Genomic DNA, 26,767 nt, shown 5'->3' with positions numbered 1-26,767 from the left:
TAGAATAAAAATTTCTTAAAGTCAAGTATGTAAAGAATGTTTAAACTGTGATAACTATGCTTAAGTAAACAGGTTTCTTTCTTTTTCAAAAAGCATCCATTGCTTCAGTTTATTTTTCACATAAACTTTTATTAAATAGGATAGAGGGATGGATGGATGGACGGACGGACGTATAGACAGACAGATATTCCTGTTTCTCTTTATTGCATTGGACACACACACACACACACACACACACACACACTTGTCCAAAGCAGTAAAGACAAGCTGGAATATTTCTTCTTTTGTATTTTTTGCACTGGTGATGTTACCTCATTTGGGTAATGAGATATCTGTAAGAAAACAACTAAGCTCAGAGAACACCAAGAATCCTTCATTTCAATTCTGAGCTACAAACATTTTCCTTTATTGGTCTTTTGTACCTGTCAGACACAGTTTACACCATATGTAATCTATTTCCCACAGCACTACATCAGAGAGGAAATCCAAACCCTGGAGCACCATCTAAGATCACATATGTTAAAAGAAAGTATGTGGAAGAAGAAGATTTTCATCCACCACTGAGTAACTGTACACCCAAAGTAAGTTTCAAAAAGCTATTACTTCTGAGTCTCTCATTTGAAATGGTACAATTTCTATTTGCTTGAGTGCAATGCATTTCAGTTTCCATAAATAATAATAAGTTTTTGAAAAAAAAGTCTGTTTTTTCTAAACTTGTTAATATGAATTGGTCGATTCTTTTATTTTCTTTATTGCTATCAATTTTGTTTTAGTGAAGAAAATTTGGACTGGGCAATTCTTTTGTATCAATTCAGAAATTAATAGCATCTTGGCATCATGAGAATGTAATTTTTACCTCTGCTGTTCGTAAATTATCATTGAAGAAATGGTTTATGGTTCGCTGAGTATAGAATCTTTCTCACTCAAAATACTGAACCCACCTTCCATCTATTTATTAAACATACATGCTGCCCATGTCACCTAGCGATAACTCTAAGCAGTGTACAATCAATAAAAGCAAGAAGATAAAACATTAAAATAGTAGAAATGAACACTAAAATCAACTTAAACTTTAACAAAGATGGCAGCAAGATGCACACAGGAGGCATCAAAGATAAATCAGAGATGACCAATAATACTGGCTATGTTCCCACATTATAGAAAGCCAGAACCTGGAAGAGTCCTGATGTATCATGAACAAAAAAAACCCCATGCAGATGTGTGCTTCTACCTGATCCTTCTTGCCCAGAAATGACTAAGCAAGCCCATAGGTGCTCTTTCCATGATATGTTACTGTGATATATGGGCCAGAGCTGGAAGCCCTGGGTTGTTCTTGGATCCCATTCTAGGTTTGTTTGGGAGTCCCAAAATCAGGGTTTATAGTTGACACAACTTTTCTTCTCAATGTAAGTTTACTGTACTGTACCATGTGACATAGAAATGCAGTCAGTACCTTTGGCTAGCTTTGATTATTTTCAAGCTAGAGGAACAGGAAGTCAGTTTTCTGATTGAGATATAAAATCTGAAGCAAGCAATCTAATTCTAGAGGTCTAATAATAACTTGGAAAAATTGCAATTTACTGTCTTTTGGAAACAAAATAAAATCTAAGTTCTAGGCCAAGTTGTCTGGCCTGTTCTAAAGGACTGGCCAAACCTTAGCATTCAATACAATTTTGTATTATTTTATAAATCTAAGATCTCCTAATTCAGATGTTACTTTGTACTCATAACGAGGGAAAGAAATGGACCGAATAGCACTGTTATATGGAGATGAAGACACAAAGGTTCTGTCTAATGAATCTGATGAGCCAATTTAAATCCCATACAATAAGGCCAGTTCATTAAACCTTTAGAAAATAATATCCACCAGCCTGTTCTCTCTCTCTCATTTTAAAATAAAGGTACCATTATCTTTATGAAGTTATGAAAATGAAAGGAGATCTTAATTATTAGCATGGTTATGTTTAGCTTGCTCAAACGAACTTGTGCTAGACTGATGAGTAGCTGTAGGGAACAAAGTCCCAACTTCAAGTGGCACAAAATCCTTTCCCTCCAGAACAAGATCCTGCTGTTAAAAAATACTGCCTCAAATTCACAGAATAGATAAACAGGGTCATGTAAACCATATTGGGGAAAAATATGACAGAACTTTATTCCCTCCAGGAACTCCCCCCTTCTGACCTATCAAGACGCTTCCTTAATGACGGATCTTGGGATCCTGAGAGGTGGTATGCGAAGAAGAGACTTCTTAAGAGTTTTTTACAGGGGCTTTTAAACCAAATGTTAAGGGGGGGAGGGGGGTTGATTCGAATGGCTCAGACAGGCTTGGGGGGGGAGTCTGCCAGGGCACAGGCCAGAGCTAACTAATGGGCGTGGGTTGGGAGGGCTAGGAAGGGTTGGGATTCCGGGGGAGACATTAAGCCATTCCATTGGGGGGGGGGGGTTCATCATCTCTACTGTTTGTGGGAGAGGCAGATATGGTGGGGGCCGAGGGCCAAATCATGTTCGGAGAACGCGGGTTTGCTGTTTAAGAGTGATCGCGCGTTCCGACCCTCATCACCCTTCTCGCACCCCCGGGTGCTCGGGATTACAGGACCCTGGTCTCCGGCTGGTGTCGCTTAACGCCAGGTCCGTGGTACATAAGGCTCCCCTCATTTACGACCTCATACAAGAGGGTAGAGCGGACCTGGCATGCATTACGGAGACCGGGTTGGGCCATGAGGGGTGTGTGCCCCTTAGCGAACTATGCCCACCAGGCTTATGGGCATTTCACCAGCTGAGAGCCCAGGGCAGGGTGGTGGTGGTGGTTATTAGGGAAAGTCTTAGACCTCAGGAGGTCACTGTGCCTCAGATAGGCGGGTGTGAGTCCCTCTTTGTGAAGTGGGGCCTTGGAGCTCAGGTGGGTCTTTTTGTTATGTACCTGTCTCCCTGCTACATTTCATCGGCCCTGCTGGAGCTGCTGGATGTGTTAGCTGGATTGGCGGTTGATTTCCCCAGGCTCATGGTCCTGGGGGATTTCAATCTGCCTTCCATTGGCGAGACATCCGAGTCAGCTCGGGAGTTCATGGCTTCCATGACAGCTATGGACCTAACTCAGTTAATTCAAGACCCCACCCATAATGGGGGACACACGCTCGACCTGATTTTTGTCTTTGGGCAGTGGATGAATGATCTAGATTTAGGGGATATTTCTATTCAACCCTTGTCATGGTCTGATCATTTCCTCATCAGGCTTGACTTCCATACCGCTACCCCTCGCCGCAGGGAGGCGGAACCGACTAGATGGTTCCGCCCCAGACACCTGATGGATCCCGAAAGGTTCCTGATGGAGCTTGGGACTTTTCCTGAATCCCTTGCTCACAACTTGACCGAAGCCCTAGTGGAACCCGGGATAGGGCGGCCGCTGGGGCCTTGGATCGTGTTGTGCCTTTGCGGCCTCTGACCCGGTGTCGATCCCAGGTGGCTCCCTGGTTTACCGAGGAGCTCCGGGAGATGAAATGCCGGAAAAGACGCCTAGAGAGTGGCTGGAGGGCCAGCCGGTCCGAATCTGATCGAACACTAGTAAGAATTCATATTAAATCCTACTTAGTGGCGATAGAAGCGGCAAAACGGCAACATTTTCCCGCTCTTATCACATCCGCAGATAACCGCCCAGCTGCCCTGTTTAGGGTGACCCGCTTCTTACTTAACCAAGGAACTGGGAAAGACCCCTTGCAGGGTAGGGCTGAAGAATTTGTTCAGTATCTGCAGGATAAAATCGCTCAGATCCGGACAGGCTTGGACTCTGACTGGGTAGATTCGGGCAAGCCGACGAGGATGAATCTTGAGGAGACAATCTGGGATGAGTTTGACCCTGTGACCCCCGAAGGCATGGACAGGATTATTGGGAGACTCAGTGCTGCCACTTGGGTGCTGGACCCGTGTCCCTCTTGGTCAGTTTCGGCTTCCTGGGAGGTGACACGAGGCTGGCTCCAGGCGATTACCAACGCTTCATTGAGAGAGGGGTTCTTTCCCACCGCCTTGAAGGAGGCGGTGGTGAGGCCCCTTCTAAGAAGCCTTCCCTGGACCCAGCTTCTTTAGCCAACTATCATCTGGTTTCCAACCTTCGCTTTGTAGCAAAGGTTGTCGAGAGTGTGGTAGCACATCAGCTTCCCCAGTACCTGGATGAAGCTGTCTACCTGGATCCGTTTCAGTCGGGTTTCAGGCCCGGGTACAGCACGGAAACGGCATTGGTCGCATTGGTCGATGATCTCTGGCGGACCTGGGACAGGGGCTGCTCCTCTGTCCTGGTCCTATTAGACTTCTCGGTGGCTTTCGATACCATCAACCATGGTATCCTACTGCGACGACTCGGGGGGTTGGGAGTGGGGGGCACCGTTTTACAGTGGTTCTCCTCCTACCTGTCGGATCGGTCGCAGTTTGTGTTGACTGGATGGCAGAGATCGATCCTCAGGCGTGTCACTTGTGGGGTGCCCCAGGGGTCGGTTCTCTCACCCCTCCTGTTCAACATATATATGAAACCGCTGGGTGAGATCATCCATGGTTTTGGGGTACGGTATCATCAATATGCTGATGACACCCAACTTTTCATCTCTACCCCAAACCACCCAAACGATGCCCTCGACGTGATGTCCCGATGTCTGGAGGCTGTGCGGATCTGGATGGGGAGGAACAGGCTCAAGCTCAATCCCTCCAAGACTGAGTGGCTGTGGTTTCCGTCATCCCGATTTATACATCATGTTCCATCTTTGATGATAGGGGGAGAAATTTTAGCCCCCTCAGAGAAGGCTCGCAATCTGGGAGTCCTCCTGGATACGCAGCTTAGTTTAGAAGAACACCTGACGGCCGTGACCAGGGGGGGCTTTTACCAGGTTCGCCTGGTACGTCAGTTGCGCCCCTTCCTGGATCGGGATGCTCTGTGCACAGTCACTCATGCCCTCGTCCTTTCTCGCCTGGACTACTGCAATGCTCTCTACATGGGGCTGCCCTTGAAGAGCACCCGGAGGCTTCAGCTGGTCCAGAATGCGGCCACGCAGGTTGTCATGGGGTACCTAGGTGCTCCCATGTTACACCCCTTTTAGGCGGCCTGCACTGGTTGCCGGTTGTTTTCCGGGTGCGATTCAAGGTACTAATTATGACTATTTAAGCGCTCCATGGCTTAGGCCCAGGGTACCTGCGAGACCACCTACTGCCACCAGTAGCCTCCCACCGTCCAGTACGATCCCACAGAGTTGGCCTCCTCAGGGTGCCGTTGGCCAGACAGTGTCGGCTGGTGACCCCCAGGGGGAGAGCCTTCTCTGTGGGAGCGTCTTCCCTCTGGAATGAGCTGCCCCTGGAGGTTTGCATAATCCCTGACCTCCGGTCCTTCCGACACGCCCTAAAAAGTTGGCTTTTCCAGCAAGCCAGCCTGGCCTGTTAATTTTAACTCATTTTTTAAATGTATTGTCCTATAAATTGGATTTGTTTTTTTGGATATTTAATTTCTTTTTAACTTTCGGAATGTGTGTTTTTTAATGTTGTACACCGCCCTGAGTCCTTTGGGAGAAGGGCGGCATATAAATCCAATAAAACAAACAAACAAACAAACAAAAATCCTTATTGGATTATTTGCAGTGGTGGGATTCATCCAGTCAGCACCACTTTGGGAGAACCGGTTGTTAACTTTCTGAGCAGTTTGGTGAACTGGTTGTTGGAAGAAATCATTAGGGCAGAGAACCGGTTGTTAAATTATTTGAATCCCACCACTGATTTTTTGTACTATCCAAAGAGTAGTCATAGAGTCCAACCTGCCAAGATCTTAAAAACTCATGATGGTAAAATAAACACATAAAAAGTGAGGGGGAAAATGTAGCTCAGATCATAAATGACAATCTTGATTTAATATAACAGTAGGTTGTGCAATTTTAGTTTAATGTAGTCAACCACATTAAGACTTGAGTAGGGGGCACATTGTTTTTAAAGTAAACAAGCATTGCATAAAAGTTTGCATTGAATGACAAGAGTGGTCTACTCTGGCCCTGTGATCATATAAAGCAGAGATGTCCAACCTTGGGAACTTTAAAACTTGTGGACTTCCAATTCTTGGAATTCCACAGCCAGCATCCTTTGTTGTTTGAGGAAGTTTCACAGCCTTCCAAAAGGGTGTTTGAGGGATGCAGTGGAAAAAGGTGATAGAAAAGCCTTCTAGGGTTTCTTCCATTCAGATATTCAGCACCCATGTTAATAATAATAATGATGATGGCAATCATAACAGCAACAATGTATTTACAGCAACAATATCAATAGCGCAGTTGCTTTATACTTAACTCTGGGGGAGGGGGTGTAAGTGATTAAAAAAACCTCAGTGACATTAAAATTTGTTTCTATTCACCTGGCTTTCTTTATTGGGATAGGTAGTAAAATTACTATCATTGTGTTAATTGTGTATAGATGCTAATTTGAAACAAAAGGAGAATTTCTGCAAAGAGGAAGCTTTATTTTATGGCTTTGTTTAGGAGTCAGTAATACAGAACATGTTTCTGGATACACTGTCTGAAAACTTTAATATTCAAGAGAGAACTAATACAACACACACACACACACACACACACACACACACACACACACAAGAGAGAGAGAGAGAGAGAGAGAGAGAGAGAGAGAGAGAGAGAGAGAGAGAGAGAGAGAGAGAGAGAGAGAGAGAGAGAGAGAACAGAACAGCACTCCAGACAGCGCTGTAGTGCAGTAGTATTTTATTACATAGCTGCACAGATTTTCACCTGTTCTGTTCTCCATTATCTCTTTCTTTTTCTCATAGGTATCTCATTATGAAATTTGACACCAGTGTAACAATCCTTGGGACTGATTTTTCTCTCTCTTTCCAGCCTGTAATAATACAGATAAGGAGAACATTGCAAGGTTGTTATATTGCTTGGACATCTGGAAATTCAAAATTCATTCACCAAGGAATGTTAGAATTCACGGTTCATTTAGACCATGACTTTTTTTGCTAAGCAAGATTGCTAAAAGTAATAGTGCTTTTTTTGAAAAATAGAAAGGATTCCCATGGGAACTAGAACAGAGACCAGTAGATAGTTTTATAGCAATCATGAAACTGCCTACCAGATATTTATCAGTTTGGAACTATAAGCAACAGTACCGATAATTGCAATTGAATCAGGTTTTGAAGTGAGCAATTAATTCTTTTTAAAATTACTTTACATGATGCTGAAATTTTATAATGACATTTTATATAGAAACAAATAAGTGTATGTACATGTAATCCCAAATCCTTATAATCTATTTTTGTTGCTTTTCTAAAATTACAGTATGTAATTAATACTAGATGAGCACCAAACCTACCAATAGTTTATTTATTTATTTATTAAATGTATATGCTGCCATATCTGACATCATAACATTTTACAGCATACATTTAAAGAAGTATACAATTAAAGTCACCATCAAGACATAGCACAAAGTATCACTAAACAACCAAGGCTCTGTTATAGTCAGTAAAATAATATCAAATTTCAACTGTCCTGCATAACAGCTCCATCTTGAAAGTCTTATGGAAGGACATCAGATTTGGTACAAGCCAGATCTCCAGAAGCAAGCTGTTCTCCTAAAATTATTATACTTTTTCACATATTGTTCTATTTAGTAGCACATTTCTGTTCAAAGGACTCTTCAAAGATACATTTGGTAATAAATTACTAAGCATCAAGCACTGTGGTTTCTTTCAGTTGTTAGATCCTTCATTTAGGAAGCTTTACTTTGGTGATAAGGTTGAATATACTCGATATTAAGCCTCACAGCTCCCAATGAGATTTGTGAGAGTTGAATAATAATGGACAATAAACAATAATGGAACCACTTAACCATAATAATATAATAATTTATTAAACTTGCATGCTGCCTTTTTAGTAGGGCAGCTCTGACTCTGGGCAGCTCACAACGATAAAAAAAATTGGAATAAAATCAATAACAGATAAAGTTAAAGATGATCCAAACTCTCCTGTGCCAAAGAGATTCAGCTGCCCAAATACTATATGATGCATGGATGGATAAAATCTCAGTGGCATGATTCAATTAATTAATGCTGCATTCATTTTTATTATTATTTCCTCTCTCTTGTTCATTTTAGACAATCTCCGTATTTGAGGAGCGGGCACATATTCTTTACATGTCTTTGGAAAAACTGAAGTACATTGATGACCCTGAAGTCTACCTAAGGAGATCTGTTCTCATAAATAATTTAATGAAAAGAATTCATGGGGAGATTATCATGCAAAACAACTGGTGCTTTCCTACTTGCTCTTTTGGAGGTACTTCAAGTCAAGAATGGTTCATGTCTCATGACTGTCCTTATAGGAAGCGTCTTCGGATGGCACGGGAGGACTGTGAAAAGATCCACACATGCTGCTTTTATCAAGAATGTGGCAGCCATTATTTAAGTTTGCCATTATCTACTAATTCTGCAGTGGGGAATTCCACCGCTTCTGTATCTTTACCAAGTTGTTCCCAACAAGTGGAATATGGTAGCAACAGTTCCCCTGTTTACAGGAGTGATGAACATATACATGCCAATGAAATTTTCATTACAAATGCTGGGCCACATGATAATCAGGACAAGTCAATATTCAGTAATGAGAAAGGAGGCCATGATATAGATCGAGAACATGCTTCAGACTGGGAATCTATGAAAAGTGATCATGTCATAGAATGTAAAAACAAATATTACAATTATTTTGAGATGGGTCACGATGACAAGAGCAACATGAATGAATGTTGGAAGAAGTGTTTACGAAAAAGGGAGTGTTTACCAGGTAGCAAAATTTGTTGCAGTAAAGGAAATAAAATATGAGCCATCTTCTGAATAATTTCAGTTTAGAAGCAAGCACAGTGTTGACATTATCAGAAAAAAATCAGTTTGGATCAATTTTCTTATGCTTTTATAGAACTGGTACAATTGTGTCATAAGCTTCATGGATACTTTCAGTGACTGTGGAGCAGATTCCATCAAAGTGTATGTATGGTCTGCATCATGAGCTATTTATAAATACAAGGGATCGTTACAAAGAGCACAGTCGCATTGTATACTTCCATTGCTAGAAGAACCAATAAACCAGATGGAGAAAATACAATTCCTTTCATGTATCCCTTTGGGAAACTAGCATGAATTAAGAGGAATCTTCTTTATGCTTATCAATTAATTATAAATTTGATAAGCAAATTGTTACCAGCGAAAGGAAGAATACATTTTACCCATCAAAATGGCTGTGAGACTGCATAGAAATGAAATGGAATAGGCCCACTTTATGGTCCAGAAGTGACATTATTCTAATGTATTTAAGTCTGGTTTTATTGATAGGGTACAATAACACCCTTTTATGGAGACTCAATTTGAAATGCTACACACAGTTCCAGCACATGCACAGTTTTCAGCTAAGCTGCAAGAATGAACAAGCCTTATAGTGGTTTATTGCTATAATGGCAGAGTTTTTTGGTGCCTTACTTTTAATCTTAATTTTTCCAGGGTGAAAATTAAGTTTAAGAAAACAGCTACAGCAGGGATGTAACCTAAACAGGAAAAAAATAATAACAGGGTGGATCAAATATTATTAGAATTCTGTCTCCTTTGAAATACAAAGCTTGATTTCCTATTCAATTGCCGCTATTCATTCTTTTTGCTCAGTCGCTTTTTGATTTGCCATTTTAAGGAAAGGATTGAAGGAAAAAAACAATAGAGATGTGTCTCTTGTAAACAAGCATTAGCTTTTGAATATTTCTATGGCAACTGTCTGTTGCTTTGATATTTTTTTCCCTTTTTCTTTCTAGTATAATGAAGTTCATGAACCAGTGGCATGCTTTATATTTTACTCTGTTTCACGTCATTTTCTCTTTTCAGAAAAATGTAAAGAGCATGTATTGGGTTTTCATATAATTGTAGGGTTTTTTTATTTTGGAAAAAAGCACAATGTTAATAAATGATGTGGTGATATAAGATTTTTATCTGAAATGAATGTAAGTTTCAATCTTTTTTTAAAAAGATTATCTTGGAGAAAGAGGGGGATAATCTTCAATTATTAGGATTATGTTTGGATCATCTCTGGAATTATTCATTTTAAAATGTTCTGTCTAAAATTCAAGATCTTAAATTCCAGGTAAAGCACACAATGAATTTTGTTCTATTTAAATATCATTTCTATAGCTGAAGGAATCAATGAATGGGAATAATCATTATTACATCACACCTTTTAAAGGTCTGGCTAAATTAGGAGCAATCATAATTTCAGCATAGTTCATTATTGCTGCATCATGCCCTTACTTTTTTTTACAGAAATGAATGAAAAACTTTCATTTGGATCCAACTTATGCTTTAATAGAATTAATTTAACAACATTTAACCCCCTTAAAACTATTTACATTTTTCTCTGTGGCTACATGAATTATTCAAACAATTATAAAACAATTTTCAGTTCCTAGATTTACCCTATAACCAATAATTCCTGTTATTCTGTATGAACATCTTTGACGTAATTAATTATGAAAAACATGAATTCTTGAATGGATTGCTGTTTCCTTTATATAGAATATGCTTTGCATAGAAAAATCTTAGATTCATTCCTTACATTTTCTTTAAGATATGAGGTGATAAATTAAGAAAAAGTCTGCCAGAAAATTACTGCGAGTCAAAGTACAGGCTTAAAATACTGTTTTCTTCCCTTCATTCAGCGTCTGATGTGGAAGCAATTTAATTTACAAATACTGGGAACTGAAATATGTAGTTTTTAACACTAGAAATTAGCTAAACTACCTATTAACTGATGCTAAGTGTGTGGCTTCTTTTTAATCCTTTCACCAACATGATATGCAGAGCGTGGGTTCAAAACTACAGTAAACCATAATATAGTTTGTTTTGGACTTATAATGTTAGACCAACATGGTTTAGTATTGTATAAACCCAGTCAATTTGGACAATAAACTGTGTATTAGTGCAACATACACAAAAAACTGAAGCAACTACATATTTGATTGGATAAGAAGTAGCATTTTCTAGTAGGGTAACTTCAATATAATTTTTCCCTTAAGACACACTATCTGTCTTAAAAACGTGCTTAACTTTTTTACTACTATAGAAATAACATTCTTAATGTCCAAAGAGAAACCATGAGAAAGAGTTAATTTTCACTAGAAGTACAGATTTAAGTTCACTGCATTGTGCCAGATAATTAGCACAGTTTTATCATCTAAGAAATCTAATTTAGAATTATTAGTATATCCCTATATCAGGAACCAAGAGTTTCCTATAAGAATCTGGCAAGCAAGGGAGCTACAGATTGGATTAGGAGGGCAGGATTGAAAAGCCATGATGGTGTTTTTAATTGCACCGCCAAGGCTGCCATTTTGACTTTTTTTGCCTTCCTGCAGACATCCCTAATTAAAGATTAGAATATCTCACAGCACTATTTTGCTATTCTGCTGGAAGGCTGCTAAAGTAGAGTTCAGTTGCTCAAGACTCAACAGGAAGAGCTTAACTTTCTTGGCTATACATCTGAGGGCCAGGAACCAGTCAAATGAAGTAGTTGGGAAACATTTCAGCTCCAACAGCCAGGAAAGGGTCCTGCAATGCATTGTATGGTCACCTTTCCTCAGTGTCAAGGCTGCCTTCGTAACACAAGGCTGCCTTCAACTTTTTTCTGTACTGAGGAAATGCAAAGATTTCTAGGGCTGGAGCATTCAGTGTGGTATTGAAGTGCAGAATCAATAGTAATGATTGGATTATATTGTGATATCCATTGGCTTCTCTCTTCCCTATGCAAATGAATGGAACCATATCATTTACTTGTACTGGGAAGGTAAAAATTGTCCCCCATATTAAAAAAATGGTAGCCACTAGGGGTACTTTACAGAAAAGAGTTTTGTCACCACTTGGACTTTCCTCTTTATTTCCAACTAATTTTAAGGAGAGGAAGAAATCAATGGACCATTCTATTTCCCCCCTTCCTTATTTTCCTATCTTCCTTCCCTCTGTCTTTGTTTTGTAAAGGAAACAGCTGCTGCAAAAGGAGTCAGAGAAATTCTCATCCCCTGCTTTGTTCCCCTTCCAGTTTCTCAAAGACTGAGTAAAAAAAATAAGAAACTCACACAGACTTCAAATCATTACGATTCAGGGTGAGGGAGTTCCTTATCCAGATCCCATCCATTTCTGCTAATTCTTCATTACACATGTGGCAACAAGGAGGTGGATTAAAAGCCAAAATAACTACAAATGTGGAATGGATAGAGAGCTCCTCCCCCAACTTTTTTACAGGACTTCTCTAGGACTTTGTCATTATCTTAGGAGAGGCAGGAATTACGATAGCTAACCGTCTGGCTAGCAGTCTTGAATTGTGTTAATTTAACTTTAGGCAAGACTGTGTCTCCTTCTATCTAAATCCATTCCCCAGAGATTAGCTGATTGAGTCAATTTACACATTTTTAATGCTTCCATGACACATAAAATGTCTCGTGTATGAAAATTCAAGATTCTCTCTCCCATCATGGTAGACATTGTATTGCTATGTTACAGGTATATGTCATGTGCCCATAGATCCTGCTTATAGAGAATTAAATATAAAATTGATACATGCCAAAATGGGAAGTTTTACAAGGTTGACATTTACATTTTAAAAGGTTGTCCCACCTTTTTTTCTCCAAGACAAAAGCATTTTTATTGCTATCAATATTAAATATAGGTCTCATTCATACAGTGTATGAGTAGGATCATTTAGTCATTTGTCCACATGGACCAATTTTTTTTAAAAGTTTACTTTTCTTGTGTTAGATTCAGTTGAGAACAGAAGGATCTGTTCCTCTTTTTCCAATATATGTCAAACATTGAATGTTTTAAGCTTAGATATTTAGATATCTGTATACTAAGGTGATGTTGTAGTAAAGTGTGGTTTTTTTCTTGATATATATTTATTAAAATTATAAAACCTTTTCATTTAAAAACTTTAACTCTGATTTTTCCTTTTTTGCCATCAAGAAAACATTTACGCAAATATTTGAGCAAGTGAAATGTGACTGGTATAGTTTTAATTGGTTAGATCAGCTAAAGACATCAAAGCCTCTTTTTATCTTAGAACGTTTTATAATACTGTTTGGCTTTGTACATGCATTGTATATTCTGAAAGCATTGCTACATTCCTAAATATAAGTTGGAGTTAGTTTTGCTTTCCTAATTTGAACATTGTTTATAAGCATATTGTATATTGTCAACTTGCCCATTTTAGATTTACCAGCCAGGTTGTTCCAGTAAAACTCTCCCTCCTGAACCAAAATTGGCTTGGATCCCCAGGCTACTGTGAGGCTGAATTCCTGTTTTCAGTTTTAAGGAAAATATTTCTCATGTTTATAGTCTGTTTTAGTGAGGAGATACAGATGTATTGAATTAAATTAAGAGATTTCCTAGGAGACAATCTGTTCATTCACCCTAACTTCTTAATAATGGAAAATGGGAAAGCATTTTTGTGTAGTCTCTGGAAAATCTCAAGAGATTGAAGGATCCACTGATATGGCTTAGAACGATGTATGTCAACCTTGGTGGTGTGGAGATGTGAGGACATCAACTTGTAGAATTGCCAGCAAACATGCTAGTTGAGGAATTCTGGTAGTTGAAGTCCAGACATCTTCAGGTCACCAAGGTTGAGTAACACTTGCCTAGAACAGTTACATACATAGAATACAAGGGGACTTGGTTTTTAAGAGCTATAGCCTCTGTTAGGTTAACCCCAGATAATTTGTTACTAATTGAAACAAAATAGTGTTTTCAACTAAAGAGCTCCTAGTACTTAGCTAATTTGTCTTTTCTTGCTTAATATACTTTCTCTGGGGGGGGGGGGGAATTAGAGGCCATGGAAGGTGACAAATGAAAGCCAGTTCTCTTTAAAATCTCTTAATACTCAGTGGATTGGTCAACGTGATTAAATAACAATTTCTCCTCCAACTACACCCTTTGCAGTAAATGACAATGTGACTTGTTTAAGGGCCATTAATGTGATTCCTAAATGTTATCCACATTCATAGGCTTATAGCTTAGCACAGTGTATGAATCTAATTTTAATTTTGTAGTTATTTAAAAGAACAAAAAAGGAATAATTATTCACTCTTCTCACAGAGACTAGTATCACTACATTCGAATTATGTAAAGTAAATTGTAGCCAAACAACCTTCCCTAATCTCTTTTAGGTTGCTTTTCCTAGTTTTAGATGCCCTGATGATTTTGAGCAAAATAGCTCCAAGTCAGTATTAGTCAGCATCAAACTTGGTAGGAGTTACCGTATTTTTGGGAGTATAACACACATCTTTCCCCCCTTAAAAGAGCATGAAAATGTTAGTGCGTCTTATGCACCATATACAGCCATTTTTTGGGCTTCCAAAGCCCCACCCCTGCATCCCATTTTTGTGAAAAATAGGTCATTTTTTGCAAAAACTGGGACATTTTTGGCCTCCCCCCAGCCCTACTGAAGCCTGCAGAGTGTTCCTGGGTGCTGGGGGAAGGCAAAAAAAAATTCTTACTTACCTCTTCGAAATCTTGGTGCATCTTATACACAGGTATGTCTTATAGTCCGAAAAGTACGGTATAATAAAATATCTGCTGACCCATGGTTGAAGAAGGGAATTAAAAAAAAAATTCAAACATTTCAGCAATGAAGCAAATGAAAAACGTTATGCTTTTTAATATCACTAGAGGAGTTTTTTTTTTTTTAAGAGTGTAGGCACTCAATCAAGTTATGGAAACTACTGTGATACATGATAATAGATCCCAGTATGCATCTTTTAGTTTTTTCATATTTTTAAACAGATAAATTAAAACTACTGTATACTGTTTGATTAAATAATATGCCTGAGGATAATAATTAGAAGACTGAATACCTTGTCGTAAAGGAGTTTAAACAAAATTCAACAAAATTAGAGGAGATAATATATTAAAGACAGGATAAAGATATCCTATGGATTATTTTATTTTACTATTTTTTTAAATTTCATGCTGCTATATGACTCTGGGTAGCTTATAATATGCCAGAGAATATAAAATACAATATAATAAAAAACAGTATGTTTCTTACTAGGGTTAAGTAGAAATGGCCATTATGCTTTTAATGGCCTAACTAGAACTATTTAATTCACAAATGTCATCTGATGTTTTACTTTATACATTAATTACACTATACATTCTAAAAATATTGCTACATTCCTGGATACAAGTAGAACTTAGTTTTGTTTTCCTAATCTAAAAATTATTTTAGTGTATTTGTATTTTGCCAATTGTTCCAAAATTGTTTCAGTAAAACCCTCTCCCCCAAGACAAAATTCCATTATTTTTACACTGAGGCTTCTATCATCGGGAGGCTTGACAAAACACACAAACATGCTCTCTAGTAGAGACTCGTTAAAGAATAATGCACATCACATGATTTACATTAAGCCATATTGTGATTTCTTTAGTTTGGGCTTAACAAGTTGAGCAAACCTAGCAAACTGTGTTTTGTAAAACATATTTTATAGTTTAGTATAATGTGTGAACTCAGTCAATAGTAATTATTCAAGAACATATCTTATGGCTTAGTGTAATATTTGAACCCAGTTCATTATTGAGGTAAATCATGTTGAATAAAGCAAAAAAATGCACAGGGATATATCAATGTATATGATAACATTTTGCCTGGCAATCTTATCAAACAGGATATCCACTTCTCAAATAATGTGCTAATTTTCAAACATAGTTAATTAGAAGTATGCTGATTTTCATTGTAGCATGTAAATCAGAGATTGAAGGAAGTTGATGTGAGGCATTAATTTTCTAACATTGTGATCTACAATGATTCATAAGATAGATAACCACATTTTTGCTTCATATAAACAAATGATTAAGCATTTTGCATGCCATATTTCATTCTCTGTTAGTCTGTGATGAAGACATTGTGTCTACTTTACCACAGTAATACCAATCAGCAGTGCTGATTCTGTCTTTTGGCATATAAAAGTTACCCTAATTAGGGCCGAATTCAGTGTACAATAAAATTTTGACCTTGGTAAGAGTTCACTTATTTAGGAATCATCATGACTAAGCTTTACTTCCCGACAAATAGACTTTCAAGCAAGAAAGTGATTGACTAAAGAACCTCTCCTTTGTTGTTATGATCTCTTTGTTATCATAAAATATGCATATGGTTATACAGTAAGAAGGATAACTCAAACAATACAATGAAGACAACTTTTAAAATCAGTATTTTGATAGTTAGAAGCACCATGCAAATGCACACAAACATAGTATTATGAACCAAGCATACAAGTGAAAAGTCTCCAGTATGTTCAACACCTCTACAGAGAAATGGATTAGTACTTAATATTGTACACAGTTGTATAAAATATTGTATTCAGTGTGCACAATTGTAAAATTATCCCCCAAAGATAGAGATAATTATTAAACAATTACAGTTATGCTGACTAGGAATTATGAGAGGTAGCCTGAATTTTAAAAAACTGAAATGTATACATGCCATTATCAACAGTGAGTTTAATTAGCAAATTTCGATATAGGCATTTCTAGTCAACATTTTTTTTAAAAAAGGAATTTGTGTCTGTTGCTGAAGCAGATGGAAAGCATAGACTGATCTCTGATGCCCAGAAATTCCCCTGTGATGTTGCAAAATATCTCACTTAGGTCAATTTTGTTTTAATGCATACTTTGTCCTGGCAGTCTGCCCAGATGTGAAGAAGTTAATCCAACTCAAGATTAATCTCAGAACGTAAGAGATACATCCAAGACCATGTAAGGCTCTGTTTTGGCCCTTGTGAACTAAAAAGCTATAAATGCTGAGTGTGGAACAGCTCATGAAGGATGTCAGAATAAGGCCTCCTTGTTTTCAAAGTTGAGATAATACAGACTTTTCAAAGCTAGATGAATTGTCTTTTAAGACTATGATAAGATTTGTAATCACATTTCTCAGCTCCAACAATGCATTCTGGAATATTAAAAGTAGTCCCGCTATTCTAGGAGGCTGTTGATTATTGATAACATAGTGTTGAAATCTCAATACTTTCATTGCCTATCAGCTGTAGAACAGTGTTGCTCAAACTTAACAGCTTGAAGATGTATGGATTTCAATTCTCAGAGTATTCTAGCCACCATGGAATAGAATAGAATTATATTGTATAACAGTCCACTGATGTATCCTATTTACCCAGTTACAAAAGGAATATATTGCATTAGAAGTATCGCTATTCTTGAAGAATCTGGCAAAGATATCTATGGAGAATGGGGAAGAGAGTCAAATCATCCTCAAAACTATGTACATAAAAGCCATAGAATGGAGAGGTAAGAAAACGATGAACCAAACTTAAGTGTAGGAGATATGCCCTCACCACCTCTGCCACTACCAATCTTCCACTATTTCCAGGCTTTAGCATCTGCAGCAACTATTACCAGCTTAGATCCATCAAATGTCTCTAGATGCAGATTTACTCCAGTGTTTAATTCCCAAAACTAAAAGCATTCGGAGATCTGAATCTGTGCTGAGGAACTACAATTTTAGAAGTAGCAGAATATTTAATATAAAGCTGCCCTTTCTGACGCCCTCCCCCGCCCCCCTGCCACCCATGTAATGGGTTGGCTGCCTTTGGCTATGATTGCAGGGCAGCTTGAAGCAGCTGGCAAGCAACTATTAGCATAACAAAGAATGGTATTATATCATTGTTCTTTACACTTGTGAGCCTTCAAAATATCTTGATGCTCATGTGTGTTTTACATACAGTTAAATTTCCTTTAAAACTGGGCAAGTTTAAAATGTGTTTTGGGGCATGCATGGGAGAAAAATTATAGCTTTGTAACTTTGCCTCAATTTTACATGGATATATTATGTTTTGTAATATATGCAGATAATTGTTACATCCTCACCAACTTCTCATTACAGCTATAATGCTGTATGCTTTAAATGGAAGATTCTTATACATTAATGCATTCTAAAAGTACAGATAGTACTGCGATGAGACTTAAGACACAACATACCCAGATTTGGATGAGCTGCAGTATAAATATAAAGGTCCATACAAAAAATATTCAATGCATCTGAGAATGAATCTTTGATCGCTGTTTAAATTTAGAGACACTTTAGAATAACTGAAGGTATCCCTTGCCATGGGCAAACTTCCATGCTCTCCATGTATGTTTGGAATTTGATCCTTCTCTCTGCTAGTTAGTGTTGACCACAGGATTAATGCTGATTAGTATAGAGTCACAGAGACTCCACAAACTAGACAGAAAATGACTTCATATTTGAAGGATCTGTTGGCAAGTCTTTTGGGGAAAACCCCTTGTGGGACAATAACTGTGATCTGATCAGCAACCACTTTGTTTTCCCACAATGTACCTGATGTGGCATTTCTCCAAGACACTGTGGCTAATCATATGCTAGTTAGAAAGGTTTCAGATACAGATGCATCTGGCAGAGTACACACAATATGGCCTATCCATATTGATTACACAATTTTCATGAAACAGTCTATATTATGTAGTATCCAAGGTGTCTGATAATAAATGCACACTTTCACTTATGCTGCATAAAAACCAAAATTAAAATTACTTTCGCTCAAATTGAAAAACTCTGGTTGAAAGGAAAAGTCGTGATTCCTGTCCTGAAAGTGGAAATAATTGGGACTGAACATAGTACTGTATTGCTTGAGAGTGTCTATGGAGATTCTCAGTCATCCAGGTCATGGTTGTCCCAAAGGTGCTTTATTTCAAGAGGCAATTTGACTTTATGTTTTTTCTTTGAAGACATTTCACTTTTCATCCAAGAAACGTCGGAGCTGAAGAAGCTTCTTGGATGAGAAGTGAAACGTCTTCAAAGAAAAACCAGAAAGTCCAGTTGCCTCTTGAAAAAAGCCCTTTTAGGATATTGCTTGGGAGCAATTAAGCAGAGATCCATCTCTTGCATACTCACCAAATGGATCTAACAAAGTAAAGGCATCATTAAGGCCACATTCATTCAGTATTGTGAACTACATGACAAGTCTCTTCTTTTTATCTGAATACTTTCTATTCTTAGAAATATTTTGTACAGTTACAATCTTTAAGCAATGGATCTGTGAACACTTAGAGGCAAACAAAGTCATAACAAAAAGAATAATAGAATAGAATAAAAACTTCATTGTCACTTTAAATGTACACTAATCAGCATACATTAAAATAAAAAAATGTTGCATTCAGTTCTCAAAAGATACCCCAACACACAGACATATATGACACAGAGAAACATCAAGTCTAGTTTGAATGTATACATATACATGGGGGGGGGGGGAGAGAGAATCCTGCGAGTTTACAAAACAAATGGCGTAAGGAACAAAGCTGTTACAGAATCTAGTAGTCCTGCCATAGGACTTTGAAACCTCCTCCCAGAGGGGAGCAACAGAAACAGACCGTGAAGTGGATGTGTGGGGTCTCTAATATTGCTAATATTGCTTTGAGCACTAAGCACATAGTGCTTATAAGCAGTATCTTGAATAATGGGAAGTCAGCTTCCAATAATCTTCTCAGCGGTCCTTATCACTCTCTGAATGGACCTTCTATCTGAGGCACTGCTACCACCAAACCAAACAATGATGCAGTTGGTTAAAATGCTCTCAATTGTGCCTTTGTTAAAAGTGGCCAGGACAGGAGAAAGTTGTGCGCTCCACATTCAACGCAGGAAATGCAGTTGCTGTTTGCACACTTCACTAAAGAGAACGTATGAAGCAGTGGTGGGATTCAATTTTTTTTACTACCGGTTCTGTGGGCATGGCTTGGTAGGCATGGCAGGGGAAGTTATTGCAAAGTCCCCATTCTCTCCCGATCAGTTGGGACTTGGGAGGCAGAGAATAGACGGAGAGGGGCCAGACAGAGGTGGTATTTACCGGTTCGCCAAACTACTCAAAATTTCTGCTACCGATTCTCCAGAACTGGTCAGAACCTGCTGAATACCATCTCTGGTATGAAGAGACCAAGTCAGACTGTTAGTTTTCTGCACCCCCAGATACTTAATACCATTGATCACCTCCACAACTGCAGCCTTGATACAGAGTGGAGCATGACTATGCCAGCTCTTTCTAAAATCAACAATGATCTCCTTTGCTTTGGTAATACTCAAAACCAGGTTAATTTTATTGCACCAGTCCACCAGAGCCTTTACCTCCTACTTATAAAAATATTGTCATAGTAGATAAGCCCCACCATTGCTGTGTCATCTGCACACTTCAGAATACGATTTGTAGCAGACTTGGCATAGCAGTCATGGGTCATCAAGGTGAACAGTAACGGATTCAAGATACAGCCCTGTGGGGAACCCATACTCAAGGAGATAAAATCGAAAACTTTTCTTCCAACTTGCATAAACTGGGGCCTATCAATAAAGATATCAAGTATATCCAATTACATAAAGAAGTATTAAAACCTAATCGGCCCAGTTGGTTCACCAAATGCTGAAGAATGATTGTGTTGAATACCGAACTAAAATTGACAAACAGCATTCGCACATGACTATTCTCCGCCAAGTGAGCCAAACTAAGATGAAGCACACAAGAAAGTGCATTATCTATAGAGCGGTTCTTCTAATAGGCAAACTGTAACCAGAAGCCAACATGGGTTTGTCAACAAAAGATCATGCCAGACAAATTTTATTTCATACTTTGACAATGTGACAACATTAGTGGACCAGAGAAATGTTGTGGATATAATTTCAGTAATGACTTCAGTAGGGCATTTGATAAAGTAAAGCATAACCCACTACTTGGTATGATAGAAAATGTGTGTTAGACAGCATTATCACCAGATGGATTCATAGCGGAGACTAGTTTGCACAAGTTTTGAAGGGATTTTTTTAAAAAAAGTGTTCATGCTTTAAAACAGATGTGTTGCATGTGGACAAAATAATTTATTCACAACATTTCAAAAATGGTAAATTCGGATTTTTTACAAAGACTGGCTGCTAGTAGGTAAAATAGAGAGGTTACCCTTCCTTTATTGGCTTTTGTTTCACCTACAGCTGGCTTTGCCTTTGCCTGTCACCATTAGGCAGGCCTTAAAAGACTACTTTCTCCTCTGGTGTAAAAACTGCATGACAACCAATAATCCAGCTTTGGAGTCGGAGCCAATGATATCAGATGAAAGCACCTGGTGAACCCCATGTCAGGACAGTGCTATTGACCTCACAGACAGTTGGCATTTGTAAACTACCTGGCAAACCAGTTATTAAATGGATACATTTGGAAGAAAAAAGTGATTAACTGGAACATACGTAGACTATAATTCTAGGAAGATTAGGGTTACCAGATAGCTGAATAAGAAAAATTGGATGTAGACAACTGGAAATGAGGGGAAAGGGTGTTTGATGGGATAACATGGCATCCCTGACAACAATTACAGTGAAAAGTACAAAAAAAGTACATAGGCCTAAATGTATATCAAATTACTTTTCCTAGCATCAGAAAGACTGATTTTTCAATTTTAATGTTTTTTCTACAGAACATATCCTAGTGATAATATAGAATTGACAACAAACTTTTCAAATTTCACCATAGAAACTTAGATGGGCCATGTGATCTACAGACTACAGATATCATAGATCTGAAGGGGTGGATTTGACCCAACTGCTGAAATCAGAAAGTAAATTAAATAATGTAAATCTTAGCTATTGAATCTGTGAACAGAGGATGGAAAGAAAGAAGCAGAAAAGGGTCACAATACAAAAAAGTTTGAATGACAACTATTGTAAAATCAGTCCCCCAAACAAAACAAAAACACTACCCCAAGACACTGAGAATATTTGATCTGGTCGGACAAGGGCCATGAGAACAAAAAGGACATGTTCTCCTTTTGCTGGAATGTCTGTAACAACTTCTAGCCAATCAAGGTCAGGCTTGAGGAAGACAGGAAGTAAGAGTTCATAGTTCTAGGAATAATATCCAGAAGGTGATAAGCTTCCATCCCTGGTGTAAATCATGCTAAGAGTAAGGCAAGTTCCCTTTTCCTTTTGGATAGCAATAGCAACAGCACTTAGACTTATATACCACTTCATAGTGCTTTACAGCCCTCTCTAAGTGGTTTACAGAATCAGCCTATTACTCCCAACAATCTGGGCCCTCATTTTACCGACTTGGGAAGAATGGAGGGCTGAGTCAACCTTGAACCTGGTGAGATTCAATCTGTCAAACTGCTGGCAGCCAGTGATCAGCAGAAGTAGCCTGCAGTACTACACTCTAATCACTGCACCACCTTGGCTCTTATAGTGTGCAACCTGGGCCTAGAAGGAAAAGGTGGGTGGATCGACTGGAGCAAGAATGACAAGAAGAAGCCTTGTTCAGGACACTTTCCCCAAATCTTGATCCAATATTGTTTTGAATGAGTACTGCTATATTTCTGTCATGCCTGCAGCTTTTCAAGATACAGAAGGCTCTGCCCAAAGGGGCAAAAGGAAGGAAGTCTACTAAGTGGATAGGAAGGCATGCCTAAAATTGTAACCAGCCCCTCCCTTTGCCCCAGACCTTCAGACCTTCTGCCTAGAGCTGATGGACTGGTAAGAGACGAGAGAGATCCCCGAGGCAAGTAAGGGCATGGTTGATAAGGCTACCTGTGAAACCTGCCAGTGTCAGGTGCTGGCAATGGAAATCTCGGTTATTTTCTGTCAAAATGGTTGCTAGGGAAATTACACATGCTAGTATTTAGAGTCATTGCAGAAAATAGAGAGCAGTAGAGCAATCAATGGCATTTTCCTGAAGCTGATCCTCCCTTAGGTTTTTTGCCTGTCAGAATGGTTTGCTGCATACAGAGGCTACATGTTTTCAGAAGGAAGGATTTTAAACTGAAATTCTCACCTGTAACTTTCCTTGCCTACCTCAGATCAAGAGACCTGACAGAGCAGAAAAAAAGACTAAATCCCTGATTAGGTTCTGTCAGTGTGTCCTCCCAGTAGCCCTCATGTATGTGTGGCAATGAAGGAGGAAGACTTAGAAAAAGTCTTAAGGTAGCCACATGTCATTCATTCCTATTACATATTCTTGTCAAACTGAAATACAAAGTTTTAATAAAAATATTAACTGCTTATATACAGCACTGAAGCAGTATGAGTTCATAGCATATGGGATATGATGAGATTTACAGTAAATTGTAACATTGATCATTAACCAGAATTTTGATTAAAATTCTTGGATACTTGTTTAAAGCCTTTTGGTGGTTTGGTTTAGTTTGTTTATAAGCTGCTTTTCAATTGTTTTTGTAGAAAAGTTAGGAAAAAATGTCACATATCAATTGAAAATATATTTTCTTTTGAAGGGTGGTTTACTACAACACCAGTAGTATCAGCAGCATTGATAAAGTTTCCAAGTTTGGGGAGGTATTCCCTCCCCCAAGTATTAGAAAAATATTTGCGGAGAGGGAGAGAACCTCGAATGTGGAGTAAGTAAGGAAGAGGATGAAACTAAAGAGGAGAATAACATGGAACGGAGAACCTTGGAAAAGGGCATACCTTGCAGGTTGGCTATAAACTGTGAGCAGGAACATCTCAACATTTTGTTGCAGACTCATGTAAATTGAACTAAAGCCAAGCAATTATGTTTATGCACTTAATTTCAGTTCAAGACAATTTACTTCACAATTATTTGCCATTTGTTATTTTGTGGAACTACTAATTCTGCCTAGCTCAATAGATAAATTTTTTTTGGCACATTCCAGATCCCTTGTATCAACCAATGCCATATAATGGGAACCAAGAAGTTGTCTTCTCTGTAGTGGCAAATGCCTTGTGAAATAATTTACTCTCTGAAATTTGACAGTCCTGATCCTGTTGGCTTTTTGAAAGGCGTTGAAGACCTGGCCAATTCCACAAATGCTGAGCTAATGCATTGAGGAAGTCAAACTCTGAGTGAAAATTGTTTTTAGAAGTTGAGTGATTGATCTTGGTTGCTAGTTGTTTTGTTGTTGAGATTTGATGTTTTTAATCTGGTATTTAGTTGTAAACTGTCCAGACTAATTAAAGGAGGGAAGGAAAAAAGAAAAGAAAGAAGGAATTCTGATTAATGCCCATGACAAAACTGCATGCCGCCATATACAGCAGTGCCATGTATGAAAAATGGCTGTGAATATCTAGACATTGCACATGCAGTATACCCTTTTAAAAAATTATTGCTTATGCTTTGAACTATCTGGCCATGGATGGTATTTTGCCCAATCCTTACCCACCTTTTCTTCACCTCAGGCTTTGCTCTTCTTTTTCTCCAAATCCTCCCTGAATCTGCAAAAGCTGTGCCTGACAGGTGGTCTTGGCAACAAATTTCCAGATCTATAAGACAGTCACTGTTCAGGGACAATCACCTGAGTTAACTAAGGATCAAAAAGTACCTCAAGACAGGAGGCAAACGGTAAAAGGATGCTGGAAGGAATTTGCAGAAAGCTGCTTTGTTTAAGCCTTCTAAACAAGACTGGACAAGAAAGTGAAGAGACACGCCATAAGGAAGACTTCCGCACCTGCCCTCAGGGAGGAATGGCCTGACCCAAGAGCTCTTTTCTAACTTTAATCTCTGTGATCTCCCAGTTAATCATCACCTGTGAAATCCTTGCTCTGAGGGAATGAGATAATTTCACTTGTGGCCAAAACATTCGTTAAATCTTTTTCTAATAAGAGGAGCTTTCCTTTCAACAACAAAGAAAGAACTTGGGCATTTTCCCCCTCAGCAAGCTGAAATTATACAAACTAGGTAAAGGTAAAGGTTCCCCTTGCACATATATCCTGTCATTCCAGATTCTAGGGGGCGGTGCTCATCTCTGTTTCAAAGCCGAAGAGCCAATGCTGTCTGAAGACGTCGCTGTGGTCATGTGGCCAGCATGACTAAATGCCAAAGGCTCACGGAATGCTATTACCTTCCCACCAAATGTGGTTCCTATTTTTCTACTTGCATTTTTATGTGCTTTCGAACTGCTAGGTTGGCAGAAGCTGGGACAAGTAGTGGGAGCTCACACTGTTACGCGGCGCTAAGGATTCAAACCTCTGAACTGCCTACCTTCTGATCAACAAGCTCAGCATCTTAGCCACTAAGCCACCGCCTCCTACCTGAAGTTAAACCATTGCAGTTTTATTTTTGATGGGTTAGTTTCATTTTACAACGGAAGCCCTTTTGCATTTCAGTCTTGATTTTTACAAATGCTCTTATGCAGGAAAGTTTGTGAAAAGAAATAGTGAATTATTAGCATTGGTTCAAATCTTGAGGAGATTCACAATACCTTTCACTATGAAATGAATGAGTGTTAGAAAAGGAGGCCTGAAATGATTAATTCAGTTGCTCCAAGTTGTAACACCTTACCACACCATTACAACATACATATTAGAATGAATTTAGATGCAGAGACTGGAAAAGGATTAGAATTCTGCACTTGGAATATCCTTCTTACTTTTAGTAATTTATTGTTAAATATTCTTAATCCCACCAGACTGGATCATAACCTAAAGATTATTATTGAGTTTTTGTTTGTTTGATAGATTGTGTTTGTGTGCCTGTGAGTGAAACTTCAGCTCTAAAGCAGAGGAAGAAATCTAGGGTAAATGTAAAATAATATGCATATCTGATGGATTAGCTGTCTCTTGTCCAGAAATACCACACCTTGTAATTAGAGAGTCTGTTAGTCTCTGACACAGGAATGCATTGGGTGTGGGCCCTCTTAGATTTAAAGGCTTTGGGGCTTGTGAAGGAGCCTGAGCCCTTTTGGAGCTGTAAAGTTGATGAGGCCTTTGTTTAAAGTACAATGCTGTTTAGAAGCTCTGGCAGTTCCCTGGGCAACACAGATTCAAACATTTTCTTGCTAGAACCCAAGGAAATTTAACATGTAACAAAAGACTGCTGCAAATTTCTGAGCCCATCATTTATAATTTTAATGACTCTTGATAACCAAAAGTTATCTGGCCAATAACTTCAGAGCTGGGAAACCAAAATCTACAGCTAATGGGCATTTTTAATTGGACAGTGGCTTTTCCTTCTTTGGTTATTAAACTCCCTTTTTGTTTAGTCTCTTTTTTCTATTGTTAGCTGGATGACGCCTTTTCACTGCAATAGTACCAAGAATGATTAGACTTAAAGTGAGAGTAGCCTTCTTGAATGCAGCGCCATTCAGATCTGCTGAAAATGCTATTTAGGAAATAGCATACTTGGACAGTTAGCAAAGGCTAGTAAAGCAGGTAGAATAATCAGCTTTCCCCAAATACATGATTTTCAAATATGTTGGGTTACAGCATTTTCAAGGTAGCTAAAGAGGATGAGATTTGTTGTTTAGCACATTCCCACACTGCAAAGATGAAATTGTGTTGTCACTTTACTTGCTATGAAAAAACCACATTAATAAGGAAAAATATAATCACTGCTGTCAAAAAGCTTATAGGCCCATGGTGCCCAATAATAAACAGCGCTGCATACATTACTTTGCTAAAATTTCTGAATTGAGGACTTGGGGAACATTCTTAAACATGCAGGTAAGCAACAAAAGAAATAAAGATGCTAGGGAAATCTTTCCACTTTCAGAGGCTCATAATTTAACATATGTAATGGCCAGAGGCAGTTTTTTAAAAAATGGGCAACATTTTTTCTCCTTGGGAATGATGATGGCAGTGCTCCTAATAATGCCATCTTCCATAGCAATATCTGGGAGAAAGGATGACTGCTTCTTTCCAACTCATTTCTGGCAAAACAGTAACTGCATCTCTCCCCCTACCTCCCCCAAGTA

General features: G+C 38.5%; 1 protein-coding gene across 4 annotated transcripts in view; it reads left to right on the top strand.

Moving 5' to 3' along the window:
* Nucleotides 1-10,000, top strand: part of SERTAD4 (SERTA domain containing 4) — a 28,180-nt gene extending 18,180 nt beyond the window's left edge. For all 4 annotated transcript variants that reach the window (XM_081942250.1, XM_081942252.1, XM_081942253.1 and 1 more), the window contains 2 exons: nt 466-581; nt 8,126-10,000. In XM_081942250.1, the coding sequence (XP_081798376.1) occupies nt 466-581; nt 8,126-8,845 (836 nt within the window). In that variant the 3' untranslated portion in view covers nt 8,846-10,000. The remainder of the gene's footprint in view (nt 1-465; nt 582-8,125) is intronic.
* The last annotated feature ends 16,767 nt before the right edge of the window (nt 10,001-26,767 follow it).

This window comes from Natrix helvetica (genome assembly GCF_964273705.1).
Source record: "Natrix helvetica genome assembly, chromosome: 2".
In the NCBI taxonomy this organism is placed as follows: domain Eukaryota; kingdom Metazoa; phylum Chordata; class Lepidosauria; order Squamata; family Natricidae; genus Natrix; species Natrix helvetica.
This window is presented reverse-complemented; position numbering and strand designations above follow the sequence as displayed.